Source organism: Drosophila innubila, assembly GCF_004354385.1.
Source record: "Drosophila innubila isolate TH190305 chromosome 3L unlocalized genomic scaffold, UK_Dinn_1.0 0_D_3L, whole genome shotgun sequence".
NCBI lineage: Eukaryota > Metazoa > Arthropoda > Insecta > Diptera > Drosophilidae > Drosophila > Drosophila innubila.
Window position 1 is genome coordinate 20,383,626 of NW_022995376.1, and position 19,105 is coordinate 20,402,730.

At 36.6% G+C, this 19,105-nt stretch overlaps 2 protein-coding genes across 2 annotated transcripts in view; both read right to left on the reverse strand.

Moving 5' to 3' along the window:
• The window catches only part of LOC117789283 (frizzled), a 109,290-nt gene that overhangs the window by 40,055 nt on the left and 50,130 nt on the right, over positions 1 to 19,105 (reverse strand). The window lies entirely within an intron of this gene.
• LOC117789285 (histidine-rich glycoprotein) lies at positions 10,077 to 10,552 on the reverse strand. Its single transcript, XM_034628408.1, has one exon. The coding sequence runs from the start codon at positions 10,466 to 10,468 to the stop codon at positions 10,184 to 10,186; it is 285 nt and encodes a 94-aa protein (XP_034484299.1). The 5' UTR covers positions 10,469 to 10,552; the 3' UTR covers positions 10,077 to 10,183.

A 19,105-nucleotide genomic window follows, 5' to 3' on the forward strand; every position in this document is an offset into this window, starting at 1 on the left:
GTTAATAAATCACACGTGGAAAATTGATGAGCTACCGTCTGAGCTGACTTTTGCGGTAAGTTGGGGAAAATGCTCTCAAAATTAGATTTGTTTTGTTGTTGTTGCTATTATACATTTATTGTTTACTTGAGCTTTTGTTATGCATTACACGTAAATTATAAAAATGATGTATGTGGCCAGAGTCTGAGAGTCAGGAAGGAGAAACGAGACTGAAGCAAATTGCTGCAACTCTCCAAGGGATTCACAATGGATACCTTAATTAGGTGAAGCACGGGAAGAGTAAACAAGCGGGGTAAATGAAATTAATGCCGAGAGTTGGGAGAAACTGAGAGACCTTTTTGGCGAAAGAAAAAGATATTCACATTATTTATTAATACGTTCGTGTCGGTCGTTTTTCGTTGATGGGTTGTTACCCAAATAACCCCAGGTAGCTCCCATTTACCAGTTACCAGTTACGAATTACGAGTTACGAGCTAAAATTCAATTCGAAAGTTGCTCAACAATTGAAGAATTAGTGAGTTGTCAAGACGGAAGCTTAAGATTTCGTGTTTGCCTCTTATTTTCTTCACTCGAAAAGCAACCATAAACCTTTCCAACAACAACAACGGAATAGCTAACAACAGACTCCAATCAGAAATTTTAAAGGCAAAACCCCAAAAAAAAAACCCGATGAACTCATTGCCATTGTGCAAGCAAAGACCCCAATAGCTCCCTATCTGCTCATTGTCATGTAACTCAAATCAGACCAACAACAAAATCAACAGCAACAGCAACAACAACAAGAATTACATGCAAGTACAACAATAACAACACTTTGCATGTGTAGCCAAAGCACAACAAACCCAACAAACAATGAACACGACACACACACACACACACAAACACACATACACACAAACACACATACACACACCACACAAGTAAGTAGCCACAACAAGAACAACACAAATAGCTGGCTACACAAAAGAACCAAACAAGTAGAACTTGTCTAGGCCTAAACAACATAGGCGGCGTCAATGGGGGCCTAAGATCTAAAAAAAAAAAAAAACTGACTTATCATACAGAAAAAAACGCCGTGAGAGTTCTGAACAATTATTAAAATAGATGTGATGCCAATGAAATATAGAAAAATCTGGAAATTAGGATATTAATTATGATTTTACTCCAATAAGTGTAAGAAAAAGAAAGAAAAATGTTATACTTTGAATAAAAAACGGGTCCTTTTGGACCTTTAAGACGGATCTCAGAAGAAAATTAATGCACAAAATTCACAATCAGACTTTAAAAAATACCCAAGTATGTGTATTAGAATATATAAAATTGAAAATAAAACTACAATGTTATTCAAAGATTTTTTTCTAATGGGAAATATATTCTGGGAAATATTTTCCTAATAGATTGTATTATGGGATGAAATCAAAGATAATTAAAAAAATTGGAACAACTAAAGATCTAAATATCCAATTGGTGCATAATAACGAATATAATATAAAAAAATATAAATAGTATTCTTTAAATTCTTATAACTATGGAAACATGCTCGTGACTTTTTCTACCAATTTGTAATCTTCATTTAGTTGCTGTCTTATCTTTTTATGCTCTTTGGTTTTCACTATTCCTTTTACTTAAAGCCTTTCAACACAACCCCCTTTGAACATAACCCGACTCTGGCTTTCTTGCGGCGTCATCGGTTCAAACAAATGTTTCCCTTTAAAACGCAACTCCTAAAGCCGGCTATTTAAATGACTTTTCTTTCGTTTTAATGCCGTTTCGGTTTTGCAGAGTTAAGTATTATTTTTGTTTCTTTTTCTGTAGGTTTTTTGTCTTTTCTGTGTCTAAAGTCAAGATCACAAACGTGATTTGTTGTTTTTGTTGTTGTGTTGTTTTGTTTTGTTTTGTGTGTTGCTCTTTTTGGCAAGCGCTTCATGGAGCTGCAAAAGATCGTGATCTTTAAACTAAGCAAACTCTGTTGTTGTTGTTGTTGCTGTTTTTGTTGTCGTTGTTTATTTGTGGGCAATGCATTTGGCTTTTTCTTTGGCCATGCTGATTCGATCAGTCGTCACTTTGTTGCTGTTGTTGTTGCTGATCGAAGTCAACTTTGGATATAGTCGTAGTAAGTACGAGTGTGCGATTTTCCCCTAGCCAATGCTCGATTTATGTTAGCTCATTTATTTTGACAAGACCATGGGCCTAAAACCACATCGAGTTGAACTCAATTTGTGTGTGGGTGCAGCAGGCTCTATAGCAATAACTATATATCTATCTAGCCATCTCGCTCACTACAAACGTTTGCTAAAGTCTGTTATGTTTATTTTATGCGTCTCTTTTCCCTCCTCTCCCTCAAATCAGCCTCCAGCTCTCTGATTGATGTGGCGCACATTAATCAAGCCATTGAGCGGATCGCTTTGTTTGATGTTGATCAAGCGATCTTGTAACCTAGTACTCATATCTCTCCCTCTCTCTTTATATATTTTCCTCTCTCTCTCTCTCTCTCTGTCTCTCTTCTCTGTCTCCATTTGGCAATCAATCGATCTATCGGCAGTCGAGTTTGTAACTGAGTTTCGTTTAGGCTCGTTCCATTGATCGTTTCATCGAGATCGATCGATCGATCGTTGGATTGTTTGGCTGCTGTTTACGCGTTCCACTTGCTCATTTGTTTTTTTTTTTTTTTTTTTTTGGTGTTGATGAACACTTGTGGTTAATCTCTGGGGTTCGTTTCAACGTTTTTGGCTAGTTAATGGCCAATTTGCTTTCAATTAATTGGCTTGTTGTGTGTTAATGTTTTCCGTTTACGTGTTTGGCCCAAAGGCATAGTCATTGTATGAGTATTTCTATTTGTATATATTTTGCTTTAAATCACTTGCACTTTTCATCGCCCATAAATTTCACTCCAAGTTGTTGAGCGGTTTCTATTAAAAAGATCAAAGTGAAACGCAACAGAGCAGAAAAAAGTGAGAGAAAGAGAGATAAAGTGAGGAATAGAGACGAACTACCCACAAAACAGTTCTTCAGTCAGTCAATGATAGACTGAGGCATTGATAGAGTGAAGCATAGTTAAAGAGAATGAATGGATCTTTAGATATGCTAAGAAAAACGACATGCAATTTTCTTGATAACTTTAGTCATTACTGAAGCAATGACAATAAATATGGAGGCATTGATAAAAAAAAGAAATAGTTAAAGATACTGAAAAATCTTTGAATGCTTACATCAAAGGGAATTCAAAATAGTTGACAATGTTAATTTTTTTACTGTAGCAACATCTTCGGTATTGAAAAAAAGAAAAGCACAGTTAAATAGACTAAAAGATTTTTCAATGATCTCCAGTAAATTGGAATGTAAATGGTTTGACAATTTTAGTACTTACTGTAGAAATGCCACCGCATATGCGAGACGAATTTCAATGATTAACGTCTGGTTTCGTCTGGTTTTGGTCCATGCAAAATACTTTAATGTCATTTTTCAAATGAAAGCAAAAATTGTTCGGCTGTTTTTGTGGAGCCGTCGCATTCGTTTTACTACTTTGATATGCCGACGAGATGATTTTTCTTAGAATATCGAGCAAACGTACCATAAGAGAGAAAGCGACATAGAGGCATAGAAAGAGAGAGAGAGAGAGAGAGGGAGATACCCCATTGGAATAGACACATTTGAAATGATCGCCGCTCTACACAAATGAAGATGAATGGCAGATGGTGTCTATCGTTTGATGAGTTTCGAGGTTGTTTCAAGCTTTGAAGTTTTACTCTGTGCAACTTTTGGTTCATTAGCTCGTTTCCACTAATTCAGCTCCTCGAAGAAGTCTTAATTATGTGTGTTGTTGGGTCTGCAAGGGGGGTAAACTTTGTGCGGGTAGTTTGCCAAATTCTTTTGAAGTTTCTTGTGTGTGTGTGAAGTTTTTGGCAACGATGCGGGGCAAGTTTAATGGCTACACGTTGCAAGTAACTACACAAAGTATAGATTAGACATCTTTTCCTTCGATAGATTCTAAGAATTACTAACGATTTATCTCTATAAAATATGATTTAATTTTTGGTAATTGGTTTCCTTTATTTATTTTAATTTAGTTTTTCGAATAATATTCTTTGATTCGTAAAATCCCCCACAAATGTTATCTCTCGTTAAGTGCGTCAATTTAAATTTATATTAAATTTAATGTCACCCTCCACTTAACAACTCCAAGAGGCAAGTTTCGTTGTCGTCCTTCAGGCACTTGTTCCAAAAAAAAATTAGAGAAGAGGGAATGAGATTTCGGTTCCAGTTGCCTCACGACCGTCTGTTGGCTAATTTCATTTTTATGACTTTTATGCGCCGCATTTGTGTTTATTTTTTTTTTTTTTTTTGTCTTCTGTCAGAATCAGCATCAGCATCAGATTCGGATCCAGAGTTGGAGTCTCGACTCCACTTGGATGATTTATGGGCCTGGATTTTTCTTTGAATTTTTCTCATATTTTTTGGTGTATTTTTTTTTGCGCTGCTTTTGGCGTTAAAAACATTGCCAAGCTGCCATAAATTTTGTCGTATTTTGACAAGTAATAAAAATGCAGGCCACAGCTCTAAAATGCAAAGCTGCAAATGCATTCCATTTGCATAGGGCCAAAAGAAAAAACAACAAAAGAGAAGAAAGAAGATGAGACAGAGAAGGGCTGTCGGTTATTTCGATTTGTAGCTAATTTGCATATCAAAACCGAGACTCAGTCTCTTTTATGGCCGTCGAGAAATCAAAAATGGCTTTGACAAGTGTCTCCACATTTGGACGATCTCCATCGATGAACAAATGGATGAGTGCATGATTTATGGCAGTTCTTTTGTAGCTCTCCCTCTCTTCTCTCGTCTTATTTCTATTCAATTCAATATCTCATCATTTGTAAGTTTACTAATAGATTTCATTTCATTGTTATAAACTAAACTAACCATTATAAACATTTAGAGTTCATTGTTCGGAAAGGAAAAAAAAAACTTTAAGCCTCCACTGATTACCATATGAAGTTATCACTTAATCACTTTTATGATTCTACAGTTTGGATATAGTATTTGATTTTATACTTTTTATTTACTTTCCTGCTTTGCAAATAGTCGAGCATAAAACTTGGTTTATGGCTATGCTAGAGCGTAGGTTGTAGTAAACTCCTAATGAATATTATGAGACTTTCTGTTATGGTTATGTCTTTGCATCAGCACACTCAGAGGTCGTATAAGTACCAGTGCTATAAATTCTCAATATAGCAAAGGTATTAGAGCCCGTACGTATACGGAATGTGCCTTGGGCAAGTTCGGATTATGTTCTTTCAGATGTACTCAAATTTCATTTAGAGTTTTTCTCACAGTTTGGCTCAACCGGTGAATTTCAACTGTTATTTTCTTCAGTTGGGGTAATGCTTATAGTTAAGAACTGCATCGGCATCGAGTTTATTTTATTTGTTTATTTTAAATTATAAAAATCGTGCATTTCATCAGTTTTGTTAGTTGCCAAAGCTAAGCAAATCTAACATATATAATGAAGAGAAACTGTAGAAGTTGAGGTTATGTTGACTTTCAGGAACATTTACTTATTTTTTAGCTCATTTATAAATAGGAATAAAATGTAATTATCAATTATATCATCGACTTTTAAAGATAAGTAAGTTCATTATAGCTACATTTTTGTATTCCATCAAAATGGGACACTTTAATTAATTTTTTTCTTAATTTGAGGTTGTGTTCGTAGTTAGTTAATCTTTGAAACATGTTTCCATCGTTTGTTTTGATAGTTAAGCATGCCACTTGTTGCAGCTCTTACGTCTCCCCTGTTCTCCTGTTTTTGCCTCCCCTATGACCATTTCAATTAAACTCAAAAAGCCATTAGCTTGGTTCATATAAACTGGCAATGCCGACAATCCGCCCAATAACGATATACCACCATAAGCTCTTACATAATCGGCCATATATTTTCCACACACACACAGACAAATATTCAAAGTTTTTCAATTTTCCGCAGCTTCTGCTGCTGCTGCTGTCTGCCTCACACATATTGAATTGCATATAAATAAAGCGGCACTGTGGCTGCGTGTAATTATCATAAAGCGGAATCTTGTAGCGCCAATATGAAGCTCATAACTAACTTGTGAAGCCACAACCATTTGCACACAAAGTGAGGGACAGACAGAGAGGGAGAGAGACAGGGAGAGTGGGAAAGGAGGCCCAAGCAGATGGTCCTCTCTTGGCCTGGCCTAATGCCCATTTTGGCCATGGCACGTCACCAGCCCAAACGATGTAACTTTCAATTTGCGTAATTTTCAAGTGACTACGCGACCAACTGATCCCTCACCTAAAACCTAATGACTTTTGCCGTGTGATGCTATGCGAAATCGTTGGTCAAACTGGGCTAGCATATACAGATATGAAACTGTGGCCAGGATGAGTACATTTCGCGAGGGGGTGTCATGTAGACTGAGAGGCGTGGCTAACTGCTGCGTTAAGGTGCACGCTTGTCATAAAATGCCGCTTATTATGCTAGCTATTAATTTTTACTGCTTAGACACAACCTGGACCCTGGACCCTGGACCTGAAGACCTGAACCTGGTACCAAGCCGAGCCTCAAACGGGCGAACTCCTGGTCCAAAAACTTGTTGGGCGCTGCTGTTGCGCTTCCATGGCAATTTATGACATACATGCGGAATGGCTATCGCCAGACCTGGGCACATTTGGAGGCATATCGCGCCGCTTCTATCGCAGCTGTACAAATTTATTATGCGTTTGCATGCCCTACGCTTCAATTTGGCATATTAGTTAGAATGTAAAGTTGCTAATGAAACTGTAATTGAATCCTTCAAGGGGTTTCCTTTTGAAACTTTTTCAAACGTAGGAAGAATTACTTTTGAAAACGTATTTAATTAATTTCTAAAAAATGTGATCAGTTTTTCTTATCGGAACAGTCTATTTAATATCATATAACCTGATTAGAATAATCATTTCTATATATATCACTTCACAATGATTTTTTGAGATAAATCTTGGAGTCGAAAAATGTAATATTAGATCATAAAATATGTTATCATACGACGGACTTCGTGTGATATATTACTAAATTAAAACACATCATACATATAGTGTTATGTTTAATCCAATTTATCTGCCATATCTCACCATATGCCAAGTTGACTTTTTCTATATTTCTATTAATTCAGTCTTCATATTTTTCCTCCAGACTATATCATAATTTTGCAGTACAAGACTTATCGCTTTTCCAATTCTCAATATCGGTTAGAGTATCTAAACATCGTAGGTTCAATTGCTCTATGTATGCTATTTATTTCCTTTATTTGTTTCAGCATCTGCTCAGCTTATTGGGGCACAAGAAGCGAAGATGTCGGAAAGTTACCCATCATTAGCACTAACAAGCGACATTACGCTGAGTCTGTCTGTGTCTGTGTCTGTGTCTACGTCTGGGACCGAGGCTGGGGTCTTCTCTAGTCTGGGATCTTTGCTCTCAGGCTCTCAGCTCTCAGCTCTTGGCTCTTGGCTGATTACATTGGCCAGATAGTTGCGAGCACGCGTAGTTGATATAGCTTTGTCTTTCAGTACCCTGTCTCCCGTCTCCTATCATTGGGTTCACTCCTCTTGTATGTTTATTTAAGGAATTTTTATTGCCACATGTGAGTTTGACTTGAAGTTGTAGTTGAAGTTTCAGTTTGAGTTTGTGCCAGGGTCTGTGGGGTTCTTACTTATCGCATTTTTTGATTTTTCATGGGTTTATTAAATTGTTTTATGTAATCGCAGATGGTCAAATGTCATGACGGCGAATGTGAGTTGAATTCTTGAAATTACTCTCGACTTTGATTACACTCTCGTGCTATTATTAACCTAATAATGAGGCTTGTATTGCACTTGCACACATCAACGTATTGTATTATACATATATAAGATATTGTTACTGTTATTGGATTATGTTATTAAGTTCAGTAATTGTAAGTGTACTTATGCGTATTTTCGAAGCATCCATTAGATAGATATATGATTTACCGTACCTGAAAATATAAGAGGAAAGTTTAAATTAAATAATATGTATGAACTGCTTATGATAAATTTTTAAAATAGTACTGCACAATAATATTTAGTTATAAACTTGAAGTGATAAATTGAATAATGAAATAAATTGAGGGTTATCTTCTATCATTTGTGATATATTCAACAACACTTCAAGGGCTGTCAGCTTATTCATTGAAAACCTTTGAGCATGACTGAAATAATATAGTGTTTATCAACTAGATTGCGAATCGAATTTATTTGTATTCCTCAGGTGGAGATAATAATATTGAAAACAAACTTAAAAGAGCTGCCAACTCATTATCTTATAACTATAAATTACAAGTGACAACTTGTTTAAACTTAACGAATTACTTATTATTTATTAGATTGAATCGATTTTGTGGAATTTACAAATTATCCTTTTTATCTTTTTGCCATATAGTTAAATAACATTTATTAACTAACTTGTACTTACAGTACTTGTTGTTATTAATTTGTGTTGCTCCTGTCGAATAATTAAATTCAAATTGCAAATAAGATGGGCACGCAAAATAAACAATATAATAAAGATTTTTAATTAAAAGCGGCAAATACAAAATGTATGATGACAATTATGAATTGAGATGTGAACTGTTTATCGTCCCCTATGTGTGTGTGTGTATGTTTAAGTGACTAGTTTCACTTTCTCAGTGAGTTGTCAATTTGAGGCCTGTCACATGAAATTGTCAAAAATGCATTTAGACGGGTTGCACAGTTGGTTAGTGGGTTGGTCGCAAATAATTTTCATAGTTAATTGACAGGCAGACAGGCTGAGAAATGCTACCGATTCCATTAGCCTAACTTGTCGTCAAGAGTTTCGATTAAAACTGAGTTGTATATAGAGAGGGGTATATATATGGTGGTATATATTATTATTATTTCGGTTTATTTTTTTTTTTTTTGGCTGTCAATAAAGTCAATAAAATGTAACGCCTGCTGTTGCTGCCTTTGGGGTGTTATTTTGGACCATGTCTGTCGCTTTATTTAATGCCAACATGTTTTACAACATTATTAGACAACGTCATAGAGCCAAACCACGAACCGGCTAAGCTGGCTAACATGGCAAATTTTAATTACCAATATTTTCCAGGTGTCGAATCAACGTCCCACGCCATTGGCAACATTTTGCATTTTATGACAGTCGCCTCGACCCCCGTTGCCTCCTTTCCTGCCTTTTTGCCCTCATCGAGTTGAGTAGTGTTTTAAAAATTTAATTACACATTTGTAGCTGTTGCTAATTAGCGTTATGTGACAAACAGTTCTAATGGCTTGTAATTGACCAATATTTGTCTGGGCCATTGATATTTAATTCATTTATATTTATGTGCTTAACAGAGCTTAGGTTCTTCGGTTAGTTTTAGCTATATGTAGCTCTAACCGCGGGCCACCTAATTGAATTGTCGCTGTGGCTAATTCGCAATGTGGTCGGCATAAGCCGCTTATTGTACTTCGTTTTCGGATTATTTATTTATACATTTAACTAATACAGTGACTTTTCTATTTATAGCTAATTCTTAGCTGTCCATGTCGTTATTAATTTTATTTGTAGATACGCCGTAGATATCAAATGACATTTTCTTATCATTTCAAAGGGATTACTTTTTTTTAATTAGAGGCATTATCATTTCTTATTATTTTAGTTCTTATGAATAATGTTTTTTCTTTGTTTTGTGTTATAATTAAGTAGATAAGATATTAAATACCATTTCATAATTGCAGATAGTAATTTTCGTAGGATTCCAAAGTCTAACTCATATTTTGTCCATTCAAACTCGTTATTTGTATGTTAAAATATTTCTAAGTTCATTTGTTTGACTAATAGTTTATTTTCGAAGATATCAAAAGCATTTATATAAGTATATTTTTAATTTGGTTTTTACTCATATTTGTGTACATTTTCTTGATTTTAATTTGTAAATTATTTTTCAGGATTTAATGCTTTCCTTTTTTAATTTGGCTGAAAAAAACACATTTTTGAAATAAAGATTTAACTAATATTTATATTTTTTTTAGATTTTTTTATATTTTTGTATAAAATAAATAAAATTCGTTATATTTTTTGCATAAATGTATATAAATTCACTTCACAGGCAATCACAAAGTTCATCATTGCATCATTTCCTCAATTCACTGTGCCTTAGCAGTGATGATGATGATGATGTGGGGGTCCATGGTGGTGATCATAGTGTCCATGGTGGTGCTCAACGTATCCATGGTGATGGTCATAGTGGTGCGACGGTGGGCCGTGGTGATGATGGTGATGATGATCGTGGTACGTCGGCGGTGGTGGAACGTGGTGGTGATGATGGTGGTGCGGCGGTGGCGAGTGTCCGTGGTGGTGGTGGTGATGGTGTCCATTGTGGCCCAAATGCAATCCGAAATGGATACCAAAGAGACGATCCTCGTGATGTGGTGGCGGCATTCCTGGACTTTGATAAATGCTTTTGTAATCCTTTACTACTGTAGGTCTTAATTCCTCAACTGGAATATTCGTACTGTGCCAAGGCTAGGCAGAAATAGCCAATATATACGAGTTGATTTAGCGGTCTTATCAGATAACAAGTTCTGGTAATGTACATAGGCTGTTATCTTATCAACCAGAGGCCGTGAATCATTGTGAGTCATTTCGTATGTTAAGTCGTAAAGATACAGGTACTTTTAGTACCTATACGAATATTATTATTATAGATTGTATCTGGTGAATAACACGTTTCAGCTTAAGGTGATTCCCTCCCATGAAGAAAAAGGCATTCACAATAGACATAGAACAGATAACGTTACCATCTAATCGAGGTAAATAAATAAATAAATCTGTTTATGCGTCAGACACGACGCAAACGAATAAAGCTACAGGAAAAGTAACTTAAGAAAAAAGGAAAATAAAATGGAAAACATGCCACAAAGTGTGGCAACTTTGTTGTATGGTGGCGTCGAAAAGTTTTGGCATCACAAAAGAAAAGAAAAAGATACAAAAAACGAGAAGAAAAATGCAAGACGCCGTCGACAATAATTTCCGCCTGCATGCCGGAGTCTGGACCGGGAGGATAGAAAGCCAGAGTGCCAGACGAACTCCTAAATATATTTATACTTGATACACTAAAATACTGGATGGATGACTGGCGCATAAAGTGCGAGAAAAGTAAAGCAAAGCACGCGATAGACACAAGTCTAAGAGCCAGAAAGTGTGACTACTTTTGTATGTAGACTTTGCTAGTGTTGGTTAGCGGCATGTCTGGGAAAATGGGGGTTGAGAACGATGTCATCTCAAGTGCTTAGTGCGTGCAAGCGACGCGTCGCGTCGTTTTCGTAGACTCAACAATAACTTTTCCTGCTGAGCCCCCTTTACGAGGGGAAGGGAGAACGCGGGGAAGGTAGCGCTGATAAACTGCGTTGGAAGTTATAAAGCGATTAGGAATGTGTTGCGGCAGGATTGCCAAGGGGGTGGAACCAACAAAAAAATAAGGAAAACTTTTTACTTGGCTGTATCAATTTAATGCCTATTTAAAGTGTGAGCTTCCCCCGAGGCAAGTCGGGAAATGCAGGTGCTGATACTGGAGTTGGTAATGCATAAATTTGATTTTATGGCAGTGCCGTTAAGCACTTGATAAAGTTTTCCAGCAATTCCAACGGTTTCTGTTGTCAAAAATGTACATTAAATGGAACTTAAAGAAAAAAGAACGGTTTCGAAAATTGTTCTAAGTATATTATTTTAAAGATAAGTTCACTTTAAGAAATAAAAAAAAAAAACATTAGTGGTCTTAAAATCTAGATGTTTTCTTCTTTTAATATATTTAGATTTTTGATTTGTGTACTTTTTTTGTTTACTTTATCGACAGCCCATTATAATCAAGGGAAGTCCTCAAGTCCAATTAAAATCCAAAGGAAACTCACTTAGACAGTCGCTTTTAAATTGAGCTCAGGACAAACAAAATCAAATCCAATCCAAACACACAAAGAGAAACCCCAGTTGTTAATTCTGGGCAATATTCCCTTCTCCATTGGCTTACATAAATATGGCAAATTAATAATTTCATCGACAACTGTTGAAAGTGTCGTTGTTGCTGCTTTTAATGCTTCGATATTCAGATGAAAATCATAAAACTCTCTCTAGATTCAAATATTAATTGAAAATGTCACAAGTCAGCGCTATTATCGTAAATTATAAACACGAATCGAGGGTTGTTGGTTTTCTGTTGAGGGTAGGCAAATCAAATCAAAATATTATGATTATTATTATTATTAATATTACGTGAGCGGGCAAAATACGAAAAATTTGCAACCCTCCCAATTGAAGTATTGTACTTATCGACAGGGTGTGCAATTTTCATTACATAATGAAATGTCAACAGAAAATGCCGAGGCAACCTTGGCTACATTTAAATATATATTATTTTCGATAACTTTAAAGGGTTGCATGACTCATCTGCCATGCATCATGGTTGCCCAAATGTAACTCGCCAGGACCTGCCTTGACTTCGCCCCAGGACCAGAGAAATTTCAAAGCTGCTGCAGCTTCCCTCAACTGACTATGCAAAAATGCAGCCAAAAAGCATATAAAATTATTATGCGGGTGAAAAGGAAGGGAAAAGTCCCCGAAAACCCGCTTATGACAATGCTCAAAGGCATTTTTTGGTCAGCATCAGCTAAAAACCAGACAGCAGTGGCAATGGTGACAGCCCTGGCATGGTCATATAAAGTCCAAATAAACTCGAAGTTGTTGACAAAAGGGTTAAAGGCCATAATTGCGGTGCGAGAATGAGATAGGGATAGGGATAGAAACTGTGCTTAGAGAGGGACAGTTTCGTGTTCGTCTGGCACATTAAACTGAGAGTAGATTTTTATTGAAAGTGTAAACATGACGACAGACCAGAGTCATCAGAATTATAAAGGCACACAAATTTTGGGGAATGCGCAGAATATTTGTGCGCATATTTGTGAAACCCTTGAAACACTTTTGAGTACAATGTTTTAATGGAATACTTTAGTAGACGAAAGCACTTTAAGCTGCACTATTACAAAGTGCTACAAGGTTTATTAAATCTAGCCATTAATCTGAGAAAATTGTAACCGAAAGACGTTCTATAAAGGGAGAATGAAAATTTTATTTTAAGATATTTAACAAAAAATTGCATTTGATGCAACAGACTAAAGACTACATTTTGGCAATTTCTTAATGTTATATCTTTGACATACCCTGTAATTGTTTACGTTAAATCTTAATTATTATCTTACCCACGTGCGTATCTAATTACATTGCAAAGGTTCATAGTATGACTACAGAGTATCTGCCAGTCGAGTATTCGAACATTTCTTAATAATAATATTGTCCACTTGTCCTAAGTAGATTGTGAGTCAAAAACGTCTAAAAATACATCCCCAATGTCAAGCGGCCCCTTTTGTCAAATTCTGTCCCTCAATATTTATTTTATAAAGCTTACAAATTTGCGCAAAATTTTGAACCCACAAAGACAGAGAGCGAATAGGATAGACAGATTGTATGTGATTTGGGAAGGGGGAAGTGAAAGAGCAAATACGAATAGAGGTTCATATGAATGCGATCAAAAGGGGGAAACATAAAACCCGAGGACAAAAGACTTCGCTGACTGTGTGAGGAGCTAACAAGCAAGCGTCCCCCATTTTCCAGTTCTTTTAAGTGATTTCAACCCGGAAATGTCCATAAATCGATTTTGAGGGTGGCAGTACCTAATGCCGTTACCCTCCAACTTCGAGTCTCTGCCTGTACCGCAACCAAATCGAGGAGTCCTTGCAACACATGCGGCGGTCGCTTTATGGGATAAATGAATGAATTGAAATGGGCGGCAAGTGTATCGACTTCTGGTTGCGTTGAACAAGAATCTGGCACACTTGTCTACAGCCCAACCACTCCGCCCTCAGTTAGCACAATGCAAATAAAAGTTCATTACAAGCCCAGCCAAGACGCTTAAAAGTTCCACTGAATGTGTCGAGGCTTTTGTTATGGCCAACCAACTCTGTCCTGTCCCATTTCGGAGTGTGTTCTTTCTTATTGCTGACTTTTATGGTCATTGCCCCCCACGCGCCATCGGGTTGCGGGTTGAGGGTTGCGGGTTGAGGGTTGCGGGTCGTCGTGTGTGCGGCACATGGCACCGGATATGCCACATCCGAAGAGTCCGCACAGTCCGCATAGTCCGCACAGTTTGCAGAGCGTACAAAGCAAAGTCAATAAAAAATTCTAAAGCCAAAAAGGAAATAAATTAACAATAAGCAATGATTTTTTTTCTCTTTTCTGCCAAGTTTTTGATACGTCTATAAGCACGGATGATATGGTATCGCTTATCGGTAATCGCTTATCCACAATTGTCGGATATTGTACATAATTTGACGCCGGTCATTTGCTAGTAAAGTCGCAAGAATTCAACAATAACTGACATTTTCTTTGAGCTCTTATTTAAGTAAACAGAAATACATGAGATGGTTGACTTAACCTCAACTAACTTTGATCTTTGATTTATAAAAATTATATATATTACCTATAGCCTTTTTTCCAATTTCATATTACGATAACTTAACTTTCTTTAGATTGCACCTAATTCAATGTACATAACCTCAACTTAATCCTAAACAAGCATATATTTCATTTATTATGCAATTTCCCATTAAATAAACTTCACTTTCATTGACTGTCAAGCTTATCGCTTCACCTTAACCTCATTCGAACTGCAACTTAACCTCACTTTCTATATCAAGAAACGACAACGTCATAGACAGTGCTTGCCATTAGCTTGGCTTGGCAATTTTTAATCAATTTACTTGCATTTTTATGAAATTTCATGCCACTTAATTAGCCCACAGTGCTGCAACCGCTTCCGATGCCACAGCAAAAACCTTAATTAACCCATTACCTTTTGTGCTGCAGAAAGAAATGTGGGGATTACAACAACAAAGAAAACCAACAACTAAGTATTCAACACGTCATGCAAAAATGCCAGGAGGAAAAACTTTTAACGCTTTTTCATGCCAAAAACATGTGAAAGGTGTTGGCCCGGCTAAAACTTTGCTCGTTGTTTTTTGAAGTTGTGCCAATAAATTTTGGACGCTGTAGGGTTAAACAAAAGCCAAAGCCAGTGCGAGTTCTGTGTCCTGCTTCCTCTCTGAAACTAATAATGAAACCTAAGCTACGACTGCACTCGACAAGACCACAAAAAATTATGTTCGAAGTAATTAACAAACGTTTTTTTTTCCTCTCTTTGTCGAAAGATTCGCACAATTGAAAAACAGAGATTTTTTTTTTTTTTTTGGGAGGGTCGACAAACTGAAATCTTGGACCGCCAGAAAGTTGAGCACTTTAGAGAACACCACTTGATACGCCCCCGTCCAAAAAGCAATTTACACGCCCAAACAAAAAGAATGGCAAAGATTCGTTTTCATCTCTCGTGCTTTTATCAAATTAGACAAAGGGGAAAAATTTTCCTTGGCAAAAACCTTTTCGGGTGTGGCTGCCAGGGGTTAAAGGTGTTGGCATCAAGCACGGGAATTACCCCCCATATATCGAGGCTATAGGCCGAAGATACCGAATACGAGTATAAAACTGCCAAAAAAGAGATTTTAATGACAGCAGCAACCGCTGCGCTTTATGGGCTTTATGTGAGGGATGCTCAGAAAACCATTCAATATGGGCGTGTTTATTGTCGCCAACGGCGTCAGGATATTAGAAACAAACAGAACAGCAGGAGGTCCCACCAATTGCCTTATACCAGGACCAAACCGATAAGCGTCAGCCCAGAAAGACAATTCCACTGTGTGGCCATAATTTGCGAAGAGGATGTTGTCAAGATGACTTTAATGTTCACATCCATTAACCAGAGTTCAAGTTAAGTAAAGATTTAGTAAACATTGATAAAGAAATTTTAGTCTAATCTCAATGAATCAACGTTACGTTAAATAAATTTGGAAGAGAAAAATCAAATCAAGCTGACTTCAATGTTTGATTCTATTAGATAACTATATTCTAAATACTTGTATTAAAATTCCAACCCCAATTAACTTTTCAACATAGCCTTAGAAAAGTTTTCAGCAACAATGTAAAATAATTGTTGACGGTGTTTCCTAAAATATATTTGTATATAAGTATTTCAATTCTGACATTTACAACTTGTTCCAAGAGTTACCCAAACCTTAGGCACATTCATTAGCCTCTGTCCGCGTCTTTTCTCAGATCTCGCATCATTAACATTGCTTTTCACACTTTGTGTCATTGTTTCCTACTGGTCATTGGCCTGGCCGAGACAAAAACGGAGACCGGGACCACGAACGTTTCTGCTTTTGCCCTTGGGCGTGTAAAATGCGTAACGCGAATATTTTTTTTTGTATCTTTTTCTTTAAGTTTTATGTTTTTCAAATCATATTAATTTAAATTAATGAATTTAATTGCGACTAATTAGTGACCCGCCAGTGCCGACATCTTGAGCCCCTAATGATCTGTCTCACAACCGCTATGCGAAATTTCCATGTTCTATATAATTATAGCTAATGCTCAAATTCGCATTGGCCAAACAGGGGTTAAGCTCAGATATTTTAGCTTCAAAGTGCTACATTTATGCAATCCATAATTATTTAATAGGAACAGTAATAAAAAATAATAAAACCAATGAGCAACGACGTTATAATTACAGCTTGAAGCTATGCAAAATTTAACAATTAAGATAAAGAGATATCTACGAAAGATAATTAGATTATAATCAAAGGGGGAATGAGCTATACAAAATTGAATAGCTGATACTCTAAGTTATGTTCAAAATATTTATAGATTTTTTTGAATTTGACATATATTATTACATCTAGTCAACACAGAGAATAATGTCTAACAAATCAGTTCTGGTTTGATCAAGTTAGCGTACTTATGGAGCACGTACTTGGAGATGACAGATTTAGACTTGACTTGTGCATAAACAAATGTAGAAATATAAATTGTAGAAGCCGCAAAAACGTGCGAATAAAAAATTCATATAAAATATGGTAGGGAAAAAGTTAGCCCACATGCAACTGGGTGTTAACGAACTCCTTGTACACTTGGGGACACATATTCCCCTCGAAAACTGATAGCTCCCGAGTGTGTGGCAGGTATCATAACCTAGTTATAATTCCCGCTCCAGGTGTGTGCCGAACGGAGCTTAAGAGGGACAAGCGCTAAATTGCAAATGTAATCAACGATACGGGAAACCTCTAACCGATGGGGCACTCACAACAACAACCACAACAACAACCACAACAACAACCACAACAACAATGATACGACGACAAGAAGTTGCACTGAACGCAGAAGCTGTGGCAATCGCAACATGTTGTCGTATGTACCGCTTGTAGTCGAGTGTAGCAACAACTTGACGATATCTACTATCGCTGCTGCTGCTGCTGGCTTCGCTGTCGGCGTCGCCGCTTAGCAGCATCTCACGCACGTATCACGCTTTTTGTTGTCGCGTCGTTGTTGGCAGCCATTTCTGCTACCGGTTTTACGCGTCAAAGTGCGCGTAACTTTTGCCGCATGCCACATTCGACGACGCAAAACATTGTTGCTGTTGTTTCAAGCTGTTGTTGCAGCTACTATTGTTGTTGTTGTTATTATACTGCAAGTTGGTTAACAGTTGTTGACTGGCAACTTCGTTACTTTTATCCTTTGTTTGAATACACTTTGTAGCATGAGTCCTAAAAGTATTGAGATCACTTTAAAAGCGGGTTTTATATGGTCACCCTGAAACTGATAATATAGCGAAGCCTTTGTTAAGCCATGCTTTAACTATTTGTTACGTATATTTCCAGAGTTTACTAGTAAAAGAAAATGAAACTCTTATATGGTCACCTTAAAAATGTCAAAACTAATTAATCATCGAAAAGGTGAGGAAAGAAAAGGGTAAGCATTATCTTTAGCAGACAACCCTTATTATCTAATAAAAATTAAATAAAAATGTTTAAATTCTTTTGAGGGGAGACAAACATATACGTGTTAACATATACGGTCACTCTAAAAACAGTTATTTGATGTAAGGAAGAGAAACTAGGACTATGAGAGAATTGCATGGAATATTTTTATTTCATCTGCAATTTTGCAAGTGTATCAATTTTTTTTGCTCCTCATCACGTTTGAAATTTCTTTTCTGAATTCCTCACAACTGGATGAGGCTCTGTATCATCTTCTTTGTGAACTGGTCGCATATGTGTCTTGCATGCCGTGTTGTGTATCGAGCTCATTCTTTGAACTTGCCTGGTATTTCATTTCATTTGGCTTATTCTGAGCTCATTCATTCATTTGCTATTTCATCTTAGTATTGTTCCTTGAAATTCATAAGGGGAATTGCCAGGACAACGGTTATGAAATTGGTTCCTTTATTAAATTATTTGTGCCTTGTTTTTTTTTCGACAGATTCAAAGGATTCCTTTTGGATCAGTGGCATTTCCTTTTTACAAAATGCTGCATAGCAACATAGTCCTGGTCAAATGCATTAATGCAGTTGGGTTCAGGGCTGCCCTTAAGTTCCTCCCTCCCCTATATCATAAATCATTCATACGCATTTCTTTTTATGCCACTCGATAAGACGATGAGCTGCTTGGCCATTTGTGCTTTGTGCTCAATTCAACTGCTCGATTCCAACTGCCAACTAATGCAATGCCAGCTTTCAAGTCCCACAAGCTTCACTAACCCCTCTCACAAGTCTCACAAGAGTCTTGCAACCAGCTAAGCCCTGGATAAATTATGTTAATATCATGGCCAGTAGTCGGTTTATTCTATCTCTCTATCTCTATCTCATTCTCTGTCTCTTTCTCGCTCTTTATTATAATAGCTTGACAAATGAAGGAAAACCAACTGCAATTGCGAGTATTCGCCATAAAGATACCCTGTTTTAACTAGCCTACATTTCAAAATTTATATTAAAACTTCATTTTGTCATTTATTTTTATATTCGAGTGTATAAAGCCTTTAAAAGTTTCACTTACAGGGTATCAAGCTCACAGACAACTTGAGCTGTATTATTCGCAAAAGCGCAACAAATTGTTAATTTTCTTTTCTTTTAACTTATTTTCGTAC

Coding starts and splice junctions, on each gene's coding strand:
- LOC117789285 (XM_034628408.1), bottom strand. CDS start 10,468: ATGCCGCCACCACATCACGAGGATCGTCTCTTTGGTATCCATTTCGGA.